General features: G+C 41.5%; 1 protein-coding gene across 8 annotated transcripts in view; it reads left to right on the top strand.

Annotated features, from left to right (window-relative positions):
• hhip (hedgehog interacting protein) overlaps nucleotides 1-23,881 on the top strand; it is a 169,810-nt gene that overhangs the window by 60,656 nt on the left and 85,273 nt on the right. For all 8 annotated transcript variants that reach the window (XR_010964347.1, XR_010964346.1, XM_067992444.1 and 5 more), the window contains exons 5-9: nucleotides 3,093-3,244; nucleotides 4,827-5,000; nucleotides 15,274-15,417; nucleotides 20,498-20,619; nucleotides 20,887-21,010. Coding sequence is in view for 6 of the 8 variants with exons in the window: in XM_067992444.1 (XP_067848545.1) it covers nucleotides 3,093-3,244; nucleotides 4,827-5,000; nucleotides 15,274-15,417; nucleotides 20,498-20,619; nucleotides 20,887-21,010 (716 nt within the window). In the remaining 2 variants the exon portion in view is untranslated. The remainder of the gene's footprint in view (nucleotides 1-3,092; nucleotides 3,245-4,826; nucleotides 5,001-15,273; nucleotides 15,418-20,497; nucleotides 20,620-20,886; nucleotides 21,011-23,881) is intronic.

Raw genomic sequence — 23,881 nt, 5'->3', positions numbered from 1 at the left:
GGTGTTAAATAATTTCCCGCATGGTTTAGTGGTGGGGGGGGTCTTTTATACCTGTTGGGTTTTTTTGGCATCGAGAAATATGGATATGTTGCAATCTTGTTGCAAGTAATACTACAACTTATTGGCAATGATGCTCAATGCTTGTAACAGCAGGTTACCTCTGCTCAGTTTATGCCTTGGGAGGGTTTGTGTCTTGGCTACTGCTGCTGACAGTAAATCTCTATTATGTACTGATGGGATTAGAAACATTATATTAAAATAAAAACAGCTAATGTGCTTATTGGATTGAGCAAACCCAAAGCAAGAATTTTGATTATCTTAAGAATTATTGGAAAAACCCATGATTAGTGGATTATTTTCTTAACCAAGCTTTAGAACCTTTTTTGAAATTCTTGTTATTAGCATGAACTCTGGGGGGGGAACATAGAAAATAAGGTTGACACATTGTTTTAAGAACAATTAATAGACATACCCAAAATTTAATAGGATGGGTGGGTATTTGTAGCCTCAGGAAAGATATCAGCTGCTTTGGGCAGAGAAGCAGAGGTGGTCCCAGATGAAAGTGCAAGCATAATGCCGCAGGGATGGGAGTGAATGGGGATTGTATGGGAAGAATTCTAATTAAGTCCAATTATGATTTTTGTTTTCTGATCATATGACAAAAATATCAAGAACACATTTTTTAAAAAAAAATTGAAATTATTATTTTGCTTTTAGAAACTGAGACATAATCTCCTAATTTTTTTATTTTAATGACAACTCAATGAAATATTGCTAAACTCTGTTTCCACTGGGTGAATTTGCTTAATAAAATTTCATTACTCTCAAGTACCTGGCCAATCAGAACTGTCCCTTAATAGTGCTCATTTTGTCCCACCCAGACAAATGAATGACAGTCTACTTGTAACGGCCAAATCTATCAAAATAAGGTCAGAAGCCATATATGGAAAGTTCAAACATTCTGTTGCTACTCATTCATATATATTAAGGATTTATGTTTAAATTCCTAGGAGCACAGCACTTTGTCAAATTCCATATTTTCTAGGATGAGGACTGCAATAGATGTCCGACCCTTCTGTCCACTGCCTCCCATGCATCCTGTTACTGAACTTTGTGACCACCCCTCCATGCTGTTCCTCCTTCCAGGGGAGCATTTACCATAATGGCATTTCATGTAACTGCTCTCTCCAAATATCACACCATTATTGTTTTAATTTTTTTTGTTAATTTCCTTCTTCCCCATCATCTTATATCCGTTACTTTATTTTACTTTGTTTTGATCTGTGTTATGCTGTTTCTTTTTTATTTAATTGTATATTCAAATTTTGATTAGTTCACCATTTGCCTGCAGCTTCACAATTTTAGTCTCATGGTTTTTAACTGTTTCTTTTGAACTCATCTGTTAAATATACTCCATTTGACCAAAAATTCCTTTGTGGATCATTTCCCTCCTTATTCCTTGCTTTCCTCTTTGCAGAGAAATAGACTACTTTCTTACAGCAATTGAATGCCAGGTTCCCACTCCATTTACTAAAAGGCAAAGTTTCAGAAATGCATCAAAGTAGAATCCACAACAACATTCAGATTTATTACTACTAGTATAGTCTACAGTGATTTTACATTTTTTTCACTGTCTTTTTGAAGTAGTGAGAAGGGCATACATCAGCTTATTGCAGCACTTCTCTCTGTGTGCTGTAATCAAGACATTTCGGCCAAACATAGGACGTTGTGCACAATGGACTTTAGATTCATTCTGGGTGCCTAACCATTCATTCTGTTGATGCAGATGAGCAAACAAATCCCTGCTTGTTTCAATTCCTAAGCGGGTAATTCTCTCACATCTTTCTTTGAAAACCCATTAAACAGGCCTTAACAAACAAATGTATTCTAATTAAAAAGACGGGTTTACTGTTATCACACACACTTTTAAATTGGAGATTTTTTCATGCAGACGCTGAAACAGTACACTTTCTTTTATACCAAAGCAAGACTTTGCATTACACGGTAGCCTTCATGTCCTCATGATGTCCCAAAGCACTTTACAGCCAATGAAGTACTTTTAAAGTGTAGTCATTATTGTTATATAGGCAAATGCAGCAGCCAATTTACACACAGCAAAGTCCCACAATTGAAAACAGTTTTCTTTATATGTAAACCGCAGGGACTAGCAAAAAGTCTGTCCTTTTAATTTCAACATTACCATAAGTGCAAAATGGTAACAATTCTATTTTGCGACGGTCAGTGTCCTAACTATGGTACCGAAAACCTTCTAATTTATTGACGGTAGATCTTTGAGATCACCGACTGTATCATATGACCTTTTTCTACAGTTTGCAGTCAATAATGGATAAGCTGAGAAGAAAAAACTTCACCCCACATGTAATGAACTGTATTAAATAAAAAGTATGCAAGTAATATTTAATATCATATGCAATATTCAAAACATAGGGATCATTTTCATTCCTTGCATAGCTCCATTGTCCAATACACAGCTACTAATGAAAAAATGACACTTCATTATTGTAGGCAAAGAAGAAACAGACCACCGTAGATGTGACAATTGATGTAGCTGCCTCCAGGGTAAAGAAAAGTTCATATACTAGACAATCAATTTAATTGTTTTTGGAGTGCAGTGCCAAGACAAGGAGTTCACAGCTCACCCTGTGGTATTGGATACTTTAAGAATATCAACAGCAGGAAAAACTACTGCTAGTGTTGGACTCATTTGTCTTCCTTAGAGTATAAGCAAGTTAATAGCTGAACAAAGAATTCTTCCTAGCATTTAGGCTTGTCTTCATGGAGATCCAGAGATTACACACACAAATCACTTTATAATGGTGCAGTAAGAGGTTTTTATGTGCAATGCAGTGCTCGTCAATTTTGACAAATGCCTGGTTCCAACTTAAGAGAGTAGCTTAAAGTGAAATATTTTATAATCTCTTTGTGTGTTAGTCAATGGGAAAAAGAAACAAAAAGAGTTTAGAAACAAATTATCCACATCAGAAAAAGATCGTCTCCACTGGGTTCCAGATGAAACAAAATGGAGAACATATTTAATGTTATAATGCTTTGTGTTTTTTATTTAACCACAGGGTGGAGATGAAAGAGGATTGTTAAGCCTTGCTTTCCATCCCAAGTACAAGAAAAATGGAAAGCTTTATGTGTCTTATACCACCAACCAAGAACGATGGGCCATTGGACCACACGACCACATTCTTAGAGTAGTCGAATACACTGTATCCAGGTAATGCAATTAACAATACGAGATACTTTTGTACCTTGTATTACAAATATATGTATTACAAATATTAATTATCGAACACAATTGAACAGAGCTTTATTGGCTTTGCGTTGCTGTAAATGGATTGTAAATGCCATGATGTATATGATGGGTGATGCTATTTAGTGGTTCACGAAAACAGTAACATAGTTTATTGTTCAGTCCTCTATATTCTTTTATACTATGGAGGCCAGAACTGTTCACAATACTCCCAAGTGTGGTCTAATCAAGGTCTATACAAGTTTAACAAGTTTGTGCTGTTTAACTTCAAAAACTCTTCAAAATGCCACACACTGTATCTGTTAGTGAAGATAACCAATAACAAGAACCCATTTACTTGGCTGGGGTTCATTTATTTCACTTTCAAGCAAGTTTTAACATTGAATTATTTCCCTAAATTCTGCATTTCACGATTACTTTTTTTTTTCACATTTTCTAAAAATACAGTTGATTAAGTGTTTTAATGATGTGTGCTTTCTTTCCATTGTGGCTAATAGTGGCTAGCTATATAAAGTATAAGCAAGTTGTCAGATGAAGAAAATGTGTTCCCATTTTATAAATTTTTAAGAACTCCACTTAAATAGTTCAGATGAATATTTAAACAGTCACCATTAAGATTAAATTAAAAATCAAACAGTTACAAAGCATTATCATTATTTGATTTATTTCTAACCTTTTCAGTTGATTTTTATGAATATTTTTGGAGAATTACTAAGCCTGACTCTGTGAGGGACTGGATTTAATAGCAGTAAAAGCATGCCATTAACTAAAGGTGCTTTAGCTGCTCAACTGGACAGATTAGCTCACACTGTGGGGCTCAGTAAATCTTCAAGCCAGTACCCCTGATATAATCAGCAGTTTTCTAATAAAAGGATTTGTTTCTGTCTCACTGTTGATTTAAAAAATAAAGGAATGTTAAAATAAAAATTAGAATTCTTAATTCTGAGAAATAAATTTTGATGGCATTTCATTATCTGCCTAAATTGATGCCTTTCCTTTTCCTCAAGTAATGAGGAAAGCTCCAGCCTTAACTCAATGGTAATATTCTTGCCTTCCGAGTCAGAAGGTTGTGAGTTCAAGTCCCACTCCAGAGACTTGAGCACATAATCTAGGCTGATATTACAGTGCAGTACTGAGGGAGTGCTGCACTGTCGGAGGTGCTGTCTTTCGGATGAGATGTTAAACCAAGGCCCCATCTGCCCTCTCAGGTGGACATAAAAGATCGCATGGCACTATTCAAAAAAGAGAAGGGGAGTTCTCCTGGTGCCTTGCAAATATTTATCTCTCAAATAACACCACCAAAATAGACTATCTGAACATTAATCTCATTGCTGCTTGTGGGATTTTGCTATGTACACATTGGATGTCACGTTTCTCGACCACAATGACTACATTTCAAAAAGAAAGAAATACTTCATTGGCTATAAAGCGCTTTCGAGCATTCTGAGGTCATGAAAGTCACTATAAAAATGCAAGTTCTTTCTTTAATGCATTTTTCAAAGGAATATAACTGCATTAATAAACATAATTGTAATTTATTATACAGAAAAAATGCAAATCAAGTGGATACAAGAACAGCAAAAGTATTGATTGAAGTAGCAGAGTTACACAGAAAGCATTTGGGTGGACAGCTCTTGTTTGGACCCGATGGCTTCTTGTATATCTTCCTTGGAGATGGAATGATTACCCTTGATGATATGGAAGAGATGGATGGGTTAAGGTAAGTACGTCATAAAAACAAAAACTGTAAAATGCGCATCACTTTGAGTAATGCTGAAAGTACTGTGAAAACAATTGTGATTACATAGAATTACATAAAATCTATAGCACAGAAACAGGCCATTTGGGTACGGTAGTGTAGTGGTTATGTTACTGGACTAGTAGTGGGTAAGGATGGCAGGTTTCCTTCACGATCAATGTGGTTGATTCTTAACTGCCCTCTGAAATAGCCTAGCAAGCCACTTAGTTGTACAATCCTGCTACAAAAAGTCATAATAAGAATAAAACCGGACAGACCACCTGGCACTGGACCACTAGGCACCAGACACGGCAAAGGCAAACCAAGCCCAGCCCAGTTGACCCTGCAAAGTCCTCCTCACTAACATCTGGGGACTTGTGCCAAAATTGGGAGAGCTGTCCCACAGACAAGTCAAGCAACAGCCTGTCATAGTTATACTCACAGAACCATACCTTTCAGCCAACATCCCAGATTCCTCCACCTCCACCCCTGGGTATGTCCTGTCCCACCGGCAGGACAGACCCAACAGAGATGGCGGCACTGTGGTATACAGTCAGGAGGAGTGGCCCTTGGAGTCCTCAACATTGACTTCGGACCCCATGAAATCTCATGGCATCAGGTCAAACGTGGACAAGGAAACCTCCTGCTGATTACCACCTCAGCTGATAAATCAGTAGTCCTCCATGTTGAGCACCACTTGGAGGAAGCACTGAGGGTAGCAAGGGCACAGAATGTACTCTGGGTGGGGGACTTCAATGTCCATCACCAAGAGTGACTTGGTAGCACCACTGAAGGACGTAGCTGTCAGGCTGGGCCTGCGACAGGTGGTGAAAGAAACATCACGAGGGAAAAATCTACTTGACCTCGTCCTCACCAATCTACCTGTCGCAGATGCATTTGTCCTTGACAGTATTGGTAGGAGTGACCACCGCACAGTCCTTCTGGAGATTAAATCCCGTCTTCACACTGAGGACACCGTCCAATGTGCTGTGTGGTACTACCACCATGCTAAATGGGATAGATTCAGAACAGATCTAACAACTCAAAACTGGGCATCCATGAGGTGCTGTGGGCCATCAGCAGCAGCAGAATTGTATTCCAGCACAATCTTTAACCTCATGGCCTGGCATATCCCTCACTCTACCATTACCAACAAACCAGGGGATCAACCCTGGTTCAATGAGGAGTGTAGAAGAGCATGCCAGGAGCAGCACCAGGCGTACCTAAAAATGAGGTGCCAACCTGGTGAGGATACAACAAAGGACTACATGCATGCAATCCAGCTGAAGCAACGTGCTATAGACAGAGCTAAGCAAACCCACAGCCATGGATCAGATCAAAGCTCTGCAGTCCTGCAACATCCAGTCGTGATTGGTGGTGGACAATTAAACAACTAACGGGAGGAGGAGGCTCCGTGAACATCCCCATCCTCAATGATGGCAGAGCCCAGCACGTGAGTGCAAAAGACAAGGCTGAAGCATTTGCAACCATCTTCAGCCAAAATTGCCGAGTGGATGATCCATCTAGGCCTCCTCCAGAGATCCCCACCATCATAGAAGCCAGACTTCTGCCAATTCGATTCACTCCACGTGATCAAGAAACGGCTGAGTGCACTGGATACAGCAAAGGCTATGGGCCCCAACAACATCCCGGTTGCAGTGCTGAAGAATTGTGCTCCAGAACTAGCCGCACCTCTAACCAAGCTCCTCCAGTACAGCTACAACACTGGCATCTACCTGACAAAGTGGAAAATTGCCCAGGTATGTCCTGTCCACAAAAAACAGGACAAATCCAATCCAGCCAATTACCGCCCCATCAGTCTACACTCAATCATCAGCAAAGTGATGGAAGATGTTGTCAACAGTGCTATCAAGCGGCACTTACTCACCAATAACCTGCTCACCGATGCTCAGTTTGGGATCCGCCAGGAGCACTTGGCTCCAGACCTCATTACAAACATGGACAAAAGAGCTGAATTCCAGAGGTGAGGTGAGAGTGACTGCCCTTGACATCAAGGCAGCATTTGACCGAGTGTGGCATCAAGGAACCCAGTAAAATTGAAGTCAATGGGAATCAGGGGGGAAACTGTCCAGTGGCTGGAGTCATACCTAGCACAAAGGAAGATGGTAGTGGTTGTTGGAGGCCAATCATCTCGGCCCCAGGACATCGCTTAAGGCATTCCTCAACGTAGTGTCCTAGGCCCAGTCATCTTCAGCCGCTTCATTAATGACCTTCCCTCCATCATAAGGTCAGAAGTGGGGATGTTTGCTGATGATTGCATAGTGTTCAGTTCCATTCGCAATCCCTCAGATAATGAAACAGTCCGTGCCCGCATGCAGCAAGACCTGGACAACATGAAGGCCTGGGCTGATAAATGGCAAGTAACATTCACGCCACACAAGTGTCAGGTAATGACCATCTCCAACAAGAGAGAGTCTAACCACCTCCCTTTTACATTCAACGGCATTACCATCGCCGAATCCCCCACCATCAACATCCTGGGGGTCACCATTGACCAGAAACTTAACTGGACCAGCCACGTAAATACTGTGGCTACAAGAGCAGGTCAGAGGCTGGGTATTCTGTGGCGAGTGACTCACCTCCTGACTCTCTAAAGCCTTTCCACCATCTACAAGGCACAATCAGGAGTGTAATGGAATACCCTCCACTTGCCTGGATGAGTGCAGCTCCAACAATACTTAAGAAGCTCGATATCATCCAGGACAAAGCAGCCCGCTTGATTGGCACCCCATCCACCACCTTAAACATTCACTCCCTCCACCACCGGCGCACCGTGGCTGCGGTGTGTACCATCTACAAGTTGGACTGCAGCAACTCGCCGCCCAAGCCCACGACCTGTACCTCCTAGAAGGACAAGGGCAGCAGGCGCATGGGAACACAACCAACTGCACGATTCCCTCCAAGTCATACACCATCCTGACTTGGAAATATATCGCCGTTCTTTCATCGTCGCTGGGTCAAAATCCTGGAACTCCCTGCCCAACAGCATTGTGGGTGAACCTTCACCACACGGACTGCAGCGGTTCAAGAAGGCGGCTCACCACCACCTTCTGAAGGACAATTAGGGATGGGTAATAAATGCTGGCCTTGCCAGCGGCGCCCACATCCTATGAATGAATAAAAACAAAATAGGTCCATGCCAGTGTTTATGCTCCACACGAGCCTCCTCCCAGTCCTCTTCATCTAATCCTATCAATATATCCTTTTATTCCTTTCTCTCACATGTGTTTATCTAGCTTCCCCTTAAATGCATCTATGCTACTCGCCTCAACTACTCCTTGTAGCAAGTTCCACATTTTAACCGCTCTCCAGGTAAAGAAGTTTCTCCTGAATTCCCTATTGGATTTATTAATGACTGTCTTATATTTATGGCCCCTAATTCTGGTCTCCCCCGCATGTTGAAACATCTTCTCTACGTCTACCCTATCAAACCGTTTCATAATCTTGAAGGCCTCTATCAGGTCCCCCCTCAGTCTTCCCTTTTCTAGAGAAAAGAGCCGCAGCCTATTCAATCATTCCTGATAGGTATAACCTCTCAGTTGTGGTATCATCCTAGTAAATCATTTTTGCACCTTCTCCAGTGCCTGGACATCCTTTTTATACTATGGAGACCGGAACTGTTCACAGTACTCCCAAGCATGGTTTAACCAAGGTTTTATATAAGTTTAACATAACTTCACTGCTTTTCAATTCTATCCCTCTGGAACTGAACCCCAGTGCTTTGCTTTTTTTATGGCTTTCTTAACTTGTATCACTACTTTTAGTAATTTGTGTATCTGTACCCCCAGATCCCTCTGCTCCTCTACTCCATTTTGACTCTTATTTTCCAAGGAATATGTGGCCTCCTTATTCTTCCTACCAAAATGTACACCTCACACTTGTCTATATTGAAATTAATTTGCCAATTACATGCCCATTCTGCAAGTTTATTAATGTCTTCCTGTATTTTGTCGCAGTCCTCCTCAGTATTATCTATAACCCCCAATTTGGTGTCATCTGCAAATTTTGAAATTGTACTTCCAATTCCCAAGTCCAAATCGTTCATGTAACTGGTGAACAACAGTGGTCCCAGCACCGATCCTTATGGAACACCATTTCCCACCTTTTGCCAGTCTGAGTAACTATCTTTAACCCCTACACTCTGTTTTCTGTTTTGTAGCCAGGCTGCTATCCATTCTGCTACTTGTCCCCTGACTCCATATGCTCTGACCTTAGGCATGACTCTATTATGTGGCACCTTATCAAAAGCCTTCTTGAAAATCCAAATGTATTACATTGCCCTTGTCCACCCTTTCTGTTACTTCTTTAAAAAATTCAATAACGTTGGTCAAGCATGACTTTCCCTTTTGAAATCCGTGCTCACCATTCTTTATTGTATTTTCATTTTCTAGATGTTTTTCTATTACATCTTTGAGTAAGGATTCCATTATCTTTCCTACCACTAACATTAAGCTAATTGATCTATTGTTCCCTGGACTTGTTCTATCTCCCTTTTTAAACATAGGAATCACATTAGCCATCCACCAGTCCTCTGGCACTATTCCCTTTTCTAATGAATTTTTATATATATGTAATAGTGCCTCTGCTATCTTTTCCCTAACTTCTTTTAATGTGCTTGGATGCAATCCATCGAGACATGGGGTTTTATCCTCTCTACATTTGGTTAGTTTATCAATTATCTGCTCCATTTCTATCTTAAATGTCTTTACATCTTTTTTGATCTCTTTTTCTAATGTCATGCCCACCATGTTATTCTATGTCCTTTACTCATTTCACATTTGCTTACATATTTCTTCCTCCACCTGCTTTCCACTATTTGGTGGTCTGTAGTATACCCCTATTCATGTGATTGATCCTTTCTTATCTTTTATTTCAATCCATATGGATTTTGTTTCTATCCTTCTGTTAATTATGTCTCTTTTTTTCTACTGCCATTATGTTATCTCTAATTAGTAAAGCTACTCCAGCCCCTTCCTTCCCTACCCTTTCTGATTATGTTATAACCTGCAATATTTAGTTCCCCATCCTGTTCTTTATGTAGCCATGTTTCAGTTATTCCTCCTACATCTGGTTCCTCTCCATGGATTATTGCCTCCATTTTCATGGATTATTGCCTCCATTTCCCCCGTTTTATTTTGGAAACTGTGTACATTGCTGTACGGGCAGTTTAATTCCCCTTTAATAGTTATTCCTTTTACTTTATTTCTAACAGTTGTTTTATACTACTGTTTTATAACTCTATTTATTCCTTGATCGTTTATGTTATCGTTATTCCTTACCCTGGTTTGACCTTCACGCTCACCTCCTATTTCTTTTATCTTTAGGCTTTTGTTGTTGCTACCAGATCCTTCCCCCCACCTTGCTAGTTTAAAGCCTTATCGACCACCCTATTTATCCTTTCCATCTGGTCCCACTCCGGTTCAGTTGGAGCCCGTCCCAGCGGAACAGCTCCTTCCTGTCCCAGTACTGGTGCCAGTGTCCCATGAAATGGAACTCTCCTTCCCACACCACACTTTCAGCCACACATTCACCTTTCTGATCTGACTAACCCTATGCCAATTAGCACGGGTAGTAATCCTGAGATTACCACCCATGAGGTCCTGCTTTTTAATTTAGTTCCTAGCTTCTGATACTCCCTTAGCAGGACCTCCTCCTTGTTCTTACTTATGTTATTGGTGCCAATATGGACCACGACAACTGGATCCTCTCCCTCCCTTTCCAAGTTCCTCTCCAGTTGCTCCAAGATGTCCTTTACCCTTGTACCAGGGTGATAAAGAACTTAATATTCACTGTCCAAGATGTTACATGACTAGCCTCATTCGGTAATGTTATCAGTACAATATAACTTTCAGAAGCACTCTTTTTCTTTTTTTTTTATTCTCATTAACCTTTTTGATTGTTTCAGTTATATTATAAAAAATACGAGATGGTAAGTTAAATATCTGATAGTTACATAAATCAGTGAATTCCCTAGGTAGCTACCTACTATCTTAACTCCTCATTGCTGTAGAAAGTTGTAAATATTGTAAGAAGAAATGGTTAACATTACAGCAAAGAATTAACCATTAAGACTTTGTTGTACCTGACTTTGTGGGGGGGGGGTGCGGGGGGAGGGAAGGGAATGCAGTTAGTAGCAGTTCAGTTGGTAAATGTCAGCACAGCTCAGTTAGCAGAAGTTGCCTAAATCAGATAGCTGAGAGTTCAAACCCCACTTCAGGACTGGACCTCATAATCTAGGGAAGGTTTTAGAATTCAGCAAAGGATGGCCAAAAAATTGATAAAGAGGGAGAAAATTGAATATGAGAGTAAACTATCAAGAAATGTAAAAACAGATTGTAAGAGCTTCTATGTAAAAAGGAAGAGATTAGCGAAAGTAAACGTGGGTCCCTTAGAGGCAGAGACAGCAAAAATTATAATGCGAAATAAGGAAATGGCAGAGACGTTAAACGAATATTTTATATCTGTCTTCACAGTAGAAGACACAAAAAAACATACCGGGAATAGTAGGGAACCAAGGGTCTAATGAGAGTAAGGAACTTAAAGTAATTAATATTAATAAAGAGAAAGTACTGGAGAAATTAAAGGGACTAAAAGCCGACAAATCCCCTGGACCTGATGGCCTACATCCTGGGGTTTTAAAAGAGGAGGCTGCAGAGATAGTGGATGCATTGGTTGTGATCTTTCAGCATTCCCTAAATTCTAGAATGGTCCACGTGGATTGGAAGGTAGCAAATGTAACCCCGCTATTCAAGAAAGGAGGGAGAGAGAAAATTAAGGGAACTATAGGCCAGTTAGCCTGACATCAGTAGTAGGTAAAATGCTAGAATCTATTGTTAAGGATGAAGTAACAGGGCACTTAGAAAATCATTATATGATTAGGCAGAGTCAGCACGGTTTTATGAAAGGGAAATAGTGTTTGACAAATCTATTAGTTTTTTGAGGGTTTAACTAGCAGGGTAGATAAGAGGGAACCAGTGGATGTAGTATATTTAGATTTTCAAAAAGCATTTGATAAGGTGCCACACAAGAGGTTGTTACATAAGATTAGGACTCATGTGATTGGGGTAATGTATTAGCATGGATTGAGGATTGGTTAACAGACAGAAAACAGAGGCCCCGATTTTCAAATGAAATTGCGGGTGCGTTCGGGGTGGGGGGGACTGCGAAAGTCAGGAAAATCCCTTGCGGGTTCTAAAGCTGGCCCCAACCTGCTGACATCTGGGTTTCCCACAGACGCACCTGTGTGCGCGCATGCTTCCCGAAAGTGGAAGTGCAATTAAAGCCGGCAGGATGATAGTTAAAGAACCAAATTTACCTCATTGAGGTACTTAAGGTACTTTATTTCTGACATAGTTAAAACAATTTTAAACTTACCTGGGTGGCTTTCCCATGGCTTCCGATTCACACCTGGTGAAACGGAAGTGCTGGATCTGGCAAAAAATAAAGTAAGTAAATTAAATAAAAAACCATTGCACAAAGTTTTAAAAACAAAACAAAATAAACCCACCTTTCCACCGATGTCACCTGCAACCCCCTGCTCTGATATCCAATGTCTCCCTTTCCAGTGCCCCCCTCAGTCCCCGCTGTTTCCCTCTCCGATGTCCCTCTCCCCCCCAATGTCTCCCTCTCTCCCTCCCCCCCCCGATGTCTCCCTCTCTCCCTCCCCCCCTCAACCCCGATGTCTCCCTCTCTCCCTCCACCCCGCCGATATCTCCCTCTCTCCCTCCAACCCCCCGATGTCTCCCTCTCTCCCTCCAACCCCCCGGACGTCTCCCTCTCTCCCTCCCCCCCCCGACATCTCCCTCTCTCCCTCCCTCCCCCCCGATCTTCCCCCGCCCCAATCTTCCCCTCTCCCAACCCTCCCCGATCTTCCCCCTCCCCGATCTTCAGCGCCCTCCCTCTCTGTTCCAGCGCCAGATGACCTTTCTCCCTCTTTCTCTGCGCCCCCCTGCCCCCTCGACGTTGCAGCTCCTGTCAGCAGCTGGCCTGTCAGTCAGGCTGGCTGCCGGCCGCGAAAGCTGGAAACAACTTTAATCGCCATCAATTACATCGTGATCACATCAGGAAAGGTAAGTTTTTTCTATTCGGGTTTGCCTTGCACACCTTCCCCTCCCCACCCCCCCCCCACCCCAACAAGCCCCTAGAGCAGGAATAAATAGGTCATTTTCGGGTTGGCAGGTTGTAAGTAGAGGGGTGCTGCAAGGATCAGTGCTTGGGCCACATATATTTACAATATATATATCAATGATTTAGATGAGGGAACTGAGTGTAATGTATCCAAGTTTGCTGATGATACAAAGCTAGGTGGGAAAGCAAGCTGTGAGGAGGCTGCAAAGGGATATAGACAGGTTAAGTGAGTGGGCGAGAAGCTGGCAGATAGAGTATAACATGGGGAAATGTGAAATTATCCATTTTGGTAGTAAGCATAGGAAAGCAGAATATTTTTTAAAAGGTGAGAGACTAAGAACTGTTGGTATTCAGAGGGGTTTGGGTATCCTCGTATATGAATCACAGAAAGTTAACATGCAGGTACAGCAAGCAATTAGGAAGGGGAATGGTATGTTGGCCATTATTGCAAGGGGGAGTGAGTATAAGAGTAGTCTTGCTGCAATTATACAGGGCTTTGGTGAGACCACACCTGGAGTACTGTGTACAGTTTTGGTCTCCTTACCTAAGGAAGGATATACTTCCCTTAGAGGGGGTGCAACGAAGGTTCACTAGATTGAATCCTGGGATGAGAGGGTTGTCATATGTGGAGAGATCGAGTAGAATGGGCCCATATTCTCTGAAGTTTAGAAGAATGAGACGTTATCTTATTAAAACGTTTGAAATTCTTAGAGGGCTTCACAGGGTAGATGCTGAGAGGCTGTTTTCCCTGGCTGGAGAGTCTAAAACTAGGGGTCATAGTCTCAAGATAAAGGGATGGACATTTAGCACCGTGATGAGGAAAAAAATTTTCACTCAAAGGGTTGTGAATATTTCGAATTCTCTATCCCAGTGGGCTGTGGATGCTTGGTCATTGAGTATATTCAAGACTGAGATCGATAGATTTTTGGACACTAAGGGAATCAAGGAATATGGGGATCAGGCAGGAAAGTGGAGCTGAGTAGTCTTGAGGGGCTGTATAGCCTACTCTTTCTCCTATTTCTTAGGTTCTTATGTTCTAGACTGACACTTCATCAGAGTACTGAGGAGTGCTGCATTGTCACAGCACTTTTAGATGTGATGTTCAATGAAGGCCTCGTCTCACAGTCAAAATCTCATCCATGGCAGTATTCAAGGATGCTCAGGAAGTTCTCCCGGTACTGTAGCCAACATTACAAATTGGCCATTTATCTCCTTTGCTATTTGGTGTCTTGCTGTGCACAATTTGGTTGACATGTTTGCCTACACAACAGTGAGTCCATTATAAAGGTAATTCTATGGTTGTGAAGCACTTTGGGATATCCTGAGAATGCAATAAAGTGCTATATAAATGCAAGGTCTTTCTTCAGTATCTCCCAGGTGAGAGTATAAAACTTTTTCAGCTAGCTGAAAATAACGAGGTTGCATTTGGAAACATTGGAAGGATTTAATACTATTCTTAGACAAACCAGTTAGCACAGGCTGGAGGAGAGTTTGAAACCAAGCGCGTTGAACTAGACCACATGGGAATATGGGTGTGCATAATTATCACTTGACTGCATGGGAACTGATGTTGACTCATACATTTAACAGTAATTAACACTTATTAATTATATCATTAACACTCACCAAGCACACACCCTCTTCACTTTTCCCTCAGGAGATGTACCAGATAACTTCCCAAGAAATCTGCTGCAGACCACCACTAGAGAGGAGAACCTCCCATGCAATATTCATTTAGTGCAATTATTTTTCTCAGCTAGTGGTAGTAGGTGCATACCAGCCCAAATCAACAAGTCCTCCAATTTTCTTCTTACCCTGTGGAGAAACATCTTACCTGGATTAGGCCTCTTAATAGGACCCTGTCTAAAATCGTAAACAGTGTGAGGAATTGTGGGTGAAAACCAACCTTTTATTCCTCTGCATTTTCACAAACCTATTTGTTAAAGGAAGAAGTACATCCAAATGAGAGGTCTCCACATTTGGCCCAAATTCTACTGCTTGGCAAACTACCCGAACTGACGATGTATTTGGATTTGCATCCTTGTTTATTAACAAAAGTCTATGCTTCCTCTAATTTTTTCTAATATTTGCCATATAATCTTTCCAGTGATTTTACAGGCTCCGTGCTTCGAATTGATGTTGATACTGACTCCTGCAGTGCACCTTATGCTATACCCAGAAGCAATCCCTACTTTAATAGCACCAATCAACCACCAGAAATATTTGCACATGGACTCCATAACCCAGGCAGGTAAGTGTGCTTAAAGATTCTGTGGATAAACTCAAATTACAGTTGTTAAAATAAAGGCCTCAGTTTTTGCTTCATGTGTTACAAAGTCAAGTGTCAACTGGCACAAATTCACAACAAAAAAAAATGGAGGAAACAAGATTCAATTCAAATCTAAAAATACAACGCCATGCAAATGTTTGCAAATCAGTTGATTACTTGCACCGTATGGAGGAAGGGTTCTGCTCAGGTAAGTGGCCATGTTCTTAACGTGTTTAATTTTATGTTCATGTTTTTGAGAACCAGCACCAATGTTGTGTTCACATAGTCATAATATATTGGTGGGGAGCTGGAAATCAGAGCCTTAAAGTAATAGATATTGGAGAGTGAGTTACAAGACTGTAATCCAATTAAGTGGATTCAGGTCATATCATAAATTTCCAGAGCAATTTCCAATCGTCATTTGAATGCCAAGCTTATAGCTTATAGTAGTTATAGCAAGTAGTTTATAACTCATTCCTAAATATTAGAGCAAAAGCAAAATACAGCGGATGCAGGAAATCTGAAATAAAAACAGAAAATGCTGGAAACGCTCAGCAGGTCAGGCAGCATCTGTGGAGTGAGAAACAGAGTTAAAGGGGTGAATTTTAACCTACAGGACAGGTGGAGGTGGGGTATTGTTAAAAATGTGAAACCCGACCCCAAACAGCCACGAACACGCCTACTTCCGGTTTAATCAGGGCAGGTTGTGGGGGTGAGCGAGTCAGTAATTTAAATATGTTAATGAGACTGCCGCGAAAGGGAGGTGTGAATTGCCGGATCCAGCAGGTGAGTGCTTTTCTAGCACTGCTTGTGGGCCAGAGGAGCAGGAGTGCTTCCCCCCGAACCCTCAAGCTAAGCTGTCAAGATTTGCCTCCCGCCCTACAATCGGCCAACCCCTGTCTCGCGATCTCCAGACCCACTCCCCGGAATCTCCAGACCCCGCTCCCCACTCGGTGATTCGATGCTGATTTCCCCCCCCCCCCCCACCCACCCAATCTCTTCCCTCCTTGCCGACCCTTCCCTCCCCCCCACCCCCCCCCCCACCACCCCCGGCGCGATCTCCTCCTCCCCGGCGCGATCTGCTCCTCCCTGCCCCCCCCACGCGATCTGCTTCTCCCCCCACGCAATCTCAGAGTTAATTTTTCTTATTAAGTATTTAATTTGCTCTGCAGTAAATTATGTATTTAAATTAAATCACCATTTCCTGTGCAATTTGTAGGGCCTATTTTTAAAAAAATGTAAAATATAGAATACAACACTTTTTCTTAGGATTACAATTAAAGCCTTAGAAAAGCTACTTTCCAAAGATATACGTTCATGTGGCCTGGCAGGCTACTAAACAGTATAAATTCTAAATCAAGACCAAATTATAGAAAGGATCTAAAGAAGCAGTAGCAAACACAGTCAGTGTATTTAGTAACAATACATTGCTTTGCTTCCCACCTAGATGTCCTTCAGTTCACTTGATAAACTATGCAGTAATCTAACTTTAATTCCACATTAATTCCGTTGACCTACCTACCCAATTACAAATTCTTACTATTCGCCCCAGGCTGGAGCTTACTTTAAATGCTACATTTTGTACAATACGAGCAAATTGTGAGAGCATGAAATCATCTTTGAAATTGAGAGTGGTCGTACCTGAGCTCTCTTGTGCTTGGTCATTGCTGGGAAATTTCCTTGCTGTGACCCCAGCCCATTTGTGGCTGCTTTTCTGGCTGTGATCAAAACTGTGCTTCCTCTGGTGTGTCGTTGTCTGGTTCTATTTAGGCCTTATACAAGGATAAAGCTAGGAGGAAAAGAAAGAAAGAGCTCTCTGCTACATTTTCCTTTTAGGTTATTAAAGTTCTTGGTGGTTTAAGCAACAGGGCCTATATTATGGACACTTCTGGAAGGCATGCAATCCTCAAACCCTTTTTGAATTCAGGTGGCTGTAAGGAATGGTGCATAGCAATCAGTCCTGGGGTAGTCCTTTTTATAGTTTTATTGCAGGGCGCATGTGGTTTCTCTGAGTCATAGAGCCTATTCCAGTCACCTTTACATCTCCTTTTTTTTAATGCACTGCCCACTGAGGTACTGAGCCATAAAGCAATCTTGCAATAAATGGCACTCTAGCATAAACCTGAATCTCCAGAGACCCAATAGTATCAGTGGCTCATGTTTTCATGGGTCCTGTGAGTTGCTGATCGTCTGATTTTAATAAGATTTTATTCAGTAATGACAACACAAACAAACATAAATAGAAGAGAGAGCCCCTTCCACATATCAAATATAAAGTATTTGTATAGTCCGGAAAGATAACAGGTTTGGTTCTCCAGTCTATAGAGAGTAAGCTAATCTCAGTGAGGAAACTAGTGGGAGCAGTATAGTTGACCAGAGCATCCCTAGGCCTAGGAGGGGGACATCAACCTGTTGCTGGCAACTGCGTGTTTGCAGACTTTGGGTGAGGACAGGATTGGACTTGTGCTGCCCTCCATAATCAAATACCTGCTAGTCAACAACAACAACTTGCAATGGGAAAAATATCCTAGACTGCTTCACAAAGGTGTATTCAGACAAAAACGGGTACCAAGCCAAAGCTTGGTCATAAAGATGGGTTTTAAGGAGGGTCTTTAAGGAGGAAAGAAAGGTGAAGAGTTTCAGGGAAGTCCACAGCATAGGGCCCAGATGGCTAAAGGCATGGTCACCATTGGTGGGACAAAGAGTATGGGGAATGCACAAGAGACCAGAGTTGGAGGAATGCAGAGTTCTCATGGGATTATAGGACTGGAGAAGGTTACAGAGGTAAGGAGGGGTGAGGCCCTGAAGGGATTTAAACATGAGGATGAGAATATTAAATTTGAGGTGCTAGGGGACCAGGAGCCAGTGTAGATCAATGAGCACAGGGTTGATGGGTGTGTGGGACTTGGTACGTGATAGGATATACGCAACAGAGTTTTGCATGAGGTGAAGTTTACTGAGGGTGGAGAATGGGAGATTGGCCATAAGAGCATTGGAATAGTCGACTCTGGAGATGACAAAGGCATGGATGAGGGTTTCAGCAGCAGATGTACTGAGGCAAGGGCAGAGGTGGGTGATGTTTCGGAGGTGGAAGTAGGCAGTCTTTGTGATGGAGAGGATATGGGGTCAGAATTCAGCCCGGGTTCAAATCGGACGTTGAGGTTATGAACAGTCTGATTCAACCTAAGACACTGGCCGAAGAGGGGGTGGAACTGATGGCAATGGTACAGAGTTTGTTGTGGGGGCTGAAGACAATGGCTTCGGACTTCCCAATGTTTAACTGGAGGAAATTGCGATTCATCCAGACAAGCAGTCTGACAGCTTAGAGGCAATAAAGGGGTTGACGCCCACAACTGAAGAATGACTACTTGGGTGAAGTGTGGAGGGCTGCCACCAGCTTTCTTCCAACAAGTAATAGTGCCTTTAGAGGAGGAGAGAAGAAAATTGGATTTGCTATTTGAAAAAAAAAGTGTAGACTTCAAAAAAAGCTTCAACACTTATTGATATTGAAGACAAATGAATGATTGGAAACAAAAGGTCCATTCCTTTGTATTGAGAGCTAACCAAATTTTTTTCATTTAAAAAAAAATTCTCCACCCCTCTTCACCTTCCTTATAAAGGATTGAAAGAGAAAGATGCCAGTTTTTTTCTTTATTTTGGATTGTGATTCTCCAAATTAATAAACATAGATTGAGATTAAAATGAATGAACCCTTCTCCCAGCAGCTTGGTTAACTCAGTGGGTCCAATGACAGCTTTTTTTTCTCCTAAACATAGATTTAGTTAAAGGATTGTTCCGTATTTTGGAATGATCTCATCTTTTTAAGTATTCTGATCTTGCACCAAAACTAACTATACTGAAATTAGGAAAAAATATGTACATATTTGAAAAGTATTTATTGTTTTATCCCCTTTCCTACTCTTGGTCTTACTATGGCAACGTCCCAGCCAGGCTGGTGGGCCTGCAACCTGCTCCTCATCCTCTGCCAATATTGTAGTTTAACTGCCCCGGGATGACTTTCCATCTGATTTTTCCACCCTCCCTGAAGCACCTGGCCTCTCACACTTCCCAACAACCAAGTGATGGAGTTTGGCCACTTACCAGCTGCAGAATCATTGCCCAGAACCTGCATCCTTCTGCACTGTGGTATAGTACTTTGGTACTTTGAAGCATTATGGCATTATGTTACCACAGAGTTTGAGAAATGCATTTTTTTTATTCCCTAAAGTACAGGGAATAAAGAGTGACTGGATTAGGAAAGGAAACACTGATGTATTGGATCCATTTGCACTTTTGGGAATTTGGTTGAAAGCCAGAATTTTTTTTTTATCTTTTTGCTTCACATTGAGAGAGCTTTTATTTTTCACCATTCTTCCGAGCCAAAAACAATATCAACAGATTTCTAATACCATGTCAGAAAAGGAGATGGGGCTATCAAAATGATGTAATTTCCCCCAAATCCTGCCAGTTTCTTCATCTCAGCCGCCAATGCAAAGTACGCCTTGCGTTGTCAGGATATCACTCTGGGGAATTGGGGCTCACAATGCCAGTTTTCCAACTTCAATCATAAAATAGAGCTTTCTCTTCGTAAGTCCTGAGATCTTCATCCAGTTCGACCCCCTACAAGGCAAAAAAGTGCTACTCTGGAATTTCTGGTGCTGCTCCCTTTATGCAAATGTTCCTATTTCCTCCCCCCCCCCCCCCCCATGATTTGGGACAGGGCCAGGCTGGAGAAGACCAGCGGCCAGATGTCCCACATCACCGTGCTTTGGCAACAAAGCAGGCTTGTAGAATCGCAGGCCTGATATCTACCCCCATGTTATTGTACAATTAGCTAAAAGCCTGATAATGTCTAAAGACATTTAAGTAAAATGTCAACATCAGAAGAGGAGAAAATGGTGAATAGTCCTGAAATATTGAATTATTAAATGCACCATTGTTTACACCAGTGCGTGTTGATGGTGTTTTAATAGCTTGCATTGCTATCACTTAAACAATCTTTAAGGTAATGATTTTTTTTTCCCTCAGTGACCCTCTTTAATGATATCTTGATTTTATGTAGGTGCGCAGTGGATCAGCATCTCATAGACTCTAATGGCAATCTGACCATACTTTGTTCAGAGTCAAATACTTGGAATAAATCATCAGGAAGAATAATCAAGATAACAAGGGGGAAAGATTATGGTAATTGTGAATCTTAAAGCATGCTTGTTCGTGCTTCCATTTTTGTTTTGAACAGCTGCACTTATAAATATGAAATGCATTTTCAGGAAAACTGTTAAAAGGTTATAAAGAGTTATTGTGACTAAATTACAAACAATTCATAGCAGTATGATCCCTCCCCAACATTCCACTTATAATGCAATAAGTAAAACAAATGTATTCCTAATCTGTTACTTTTAGCCAACATTTCCTGTCAGAAATCAATGCTACGGAATTTTTTTGTTGCAGAAACAGAACCTCCAGTAGTTGAGTTCAAATCTTCTAGTCACAGCCCTTTAGTGGGTGGCTTTATATACAGAGGATGCCAGTCTAGGAGACTTTTTGGAAGCTATATCTTCGGAGACCGAAATGGGTATGTTTGCAAAATTTCCATAAAATGTCCATCCAAGTAATTTGGTACTTGTTTGCTACTGTATTAAAATGCAGTTAAATGCTGCATACAAAAAAATCAATTGAGTCATGTTTTCTGAGGATTCTGTAGGTTGCATGGCACAATACCACACCTCAGGAAGAATATGTTGGCCTTGGAGGGGGTGCAGCACAGATTCACCAGAATGTTACCAGGACTAAAATGGTTAAATGATGATGATAGGTTGCATAGACTAGGCTTGCATTCCCTAGAGTATAGAAGATTAAGAGGTGATCTAATTGATGATTCGTGAAGTTCTGGAACTTAAAGCAAGGACTTCATGCTTCAGGTCCAGGCTGCTATTACAACAGCATGCTAAGATATAGCTTTCAACAATTTTCTGGTGACAAATCACACCAAATAATAGTCCACATTTCTGATCGGCATTCCTTTAATGTCATGATTAAAGGATTTTATAGGGTAGATAGAGAGAAACTATTTCCTCCGATGGGGGAGTCCAGGACAAGGGGGCATAACCTCTTTTAAAATTAGAGCTAGGCCATTCAGGGTTGATGTCAGGAAGCACTTCCTCATACAAAGGTTAGTGGAAATCTGGAACTCTCTCCCTCAAAAAGCTGTTGAGGCTAGGTCAATTGAAAAATTCAAAACTCAGATTTTTGTTTGGGATATGGAACAAAGGCAGGTAAATAGAATTACGATGCTGATCAGTCATGATCTAATTGAATGGCGGAACAAGTTCGAGGGGCTGAATATCCTACTCCTGTTCCTATAACAGCCTAGTTTTTCTGATTGACGTAATTTTAACGCTAGTGGTAATCACCAGTGAGTTGCTGCTGACATTAAAAATGCCATTATTTTTAAAAGACTTCCTGTCCATGCAATTGTGCTATATGAATGCTAGGTTATGAACACATAAGGGGTAATTTTAACCCCCAAGGATGATTGAGTGGGAATGTAAAACCTGACCCTAACTTGCCTCCAACCTGTCTACTTCCAGTTTCAACGAAGGCCAGTTGGTGGGGGGGGTGACCAACCCCCTCTCAGGAGGTGGGTCGGTCAGTTAAATCTTTTAAGGAGGCTGCGTGCCTCCATTTTGATAACTTCTTTATTTTTAAATCTTGGGAGCTGGGATTCCCGGACCTTCTGATTCACGACACATAAGAGGAGGCGAGAAGGTCCAGATCAACAGGTAAGTGCCTTTATTGCACTGCTTGCGGGCCAGGAGGAGCAGGAGTGTTTCCTCCAGGCCCATCAAGCTTACCTGTGCGATCGAACACATGCGATCGCCACCCCGCCCCCCGCCACCGATGTCTCCAACCCTCACAACGATGTTCTCTGACACCTCCCCCCAGATGTATTCTGACCCCCCCCACAACAATGTTCTCTGACACCCCCCGATGTATTCCGAACCCCCCCCTACTAAATGTATTCTGACCCCCTTCCCGATGTACTCTGACCCCTCCCCATTGTACTCCAACACCCCCCCCCCACCCCGATGTCCAGACCAAAACCCACCCATGTCTGACTTAGCTGCCCTCCACTCCCCGGCAGCTTTCCCATCCGACCGACAGGCAGCCAGCCTGCCAATCTGGCTGGCTGTCGCGCAGGAAACCTCCGAAAATTGGCACGACGTCTGGGAAATCCATGTGCCTCTTTGTAATGTCATTACTGCAAAATTATCAGGGAAATAATTGAGGTATATTAAGTACCAAAAATGTTTTCCTTGTTTGCTATTATAAAGTTCTATTTTCCTCAATTGAATTTGTTTCACTGATTAATTGGAAGTAAGGGTCAGATAATGGTATACAGGTACAACTTTCTTACATTACACAATACTGATTGCGTAGTATGATTTATAATAAAGCTAAGATAAAGGTGTGAATGTAGTACGGGGTTCCCGTCCGGACATCCTCCCTGCCCCACGGTTTGGAGTAAAATTCCAAGCCTGAATGTTAGTAGGCAGTTCCTATGTCCAAGTAAACCCATTTAAAATAAGATTAATGCCTCAGTTAAAGTAATAGACATAGGAGTTGCACTTCTACACGTTGAGTGTCCCTATGCTAATATTTACATCTCATAATTTCAAGGCCCTAAGAGTTGCTAAGCCTTTTACAGAAATGAGGATATCTAAAAATTTTGAAATTAGTACACCTGAAAACCCTTAACAGTCCCCCTTTGTACCTAAGATGCATTTTCCTCACTTAAATACATAATATTTGGTACTACATTCACACCTTTATCCTAGCTTTATTATAAATCATACTACGCAATCAGTATTGTGTAATGTAAGAAAGTTGTACCTGTATACCATTATCTGACCCTTACTTCCAATTAATCAGTGAAACAAATTCAATTGAGGAAAATAGAACTTTATAATAGCAAACAAGGAAAACATTTTTGGTACTTAATATACCTCAATTATTTCCCTGATAATTTTGCAGTAATGACATTACAAAGAGGCACATGGCCTCTCGTGAACTCATTGCTGCTTCCAACAAGGCAAAAAGCAGAAGTTGTAACTTCTAATCTTATAAAATATAAAAATGAGTAAATTGCTTTTAAAACCAAAGAATTACACCATAGTATCCAATGTGAGCAAATGCATTCTTGAAGTCAAAAAATCCGCTAATTGAATACACCCTTTCTCCTAGGTCATTAATCTTCGTAATTCTACTAATAAGTCAAATTCCATTTAAATTGTTCTTTCTGACTACTACAGGCAATTTTTTATTAATTTTACAGCCCCTCTCAAACTCCTTTGAGGCAGAATTATAAAATAGTATTGACTCCATGGTCTTCTCTCCTTGACCTGGTACACATTAATGACTTGGAATTGCAGTTTCAATGCAAAGT

The sequence above is a fragment of the Heptranchias perlo genome, chromosome 1 (genome assembly GCF_035084215.1).
Source record: "Heptranchias perlo isolate sHepPer1 chromosome 1, sHepPer1.hap1, whole genome shotgun sequence".
Classification (NCBI taxonomy): domain Eukaryota; kingdom Metazoa; phylum Chordata; class Chondrichthyes; order Hexanchiformes; family Hexanchidae; genus Heptranchias; species Heptranchias perlo.
This window is presented reverse-complemented; position numbering and strand designations above follow the sequence as displayed.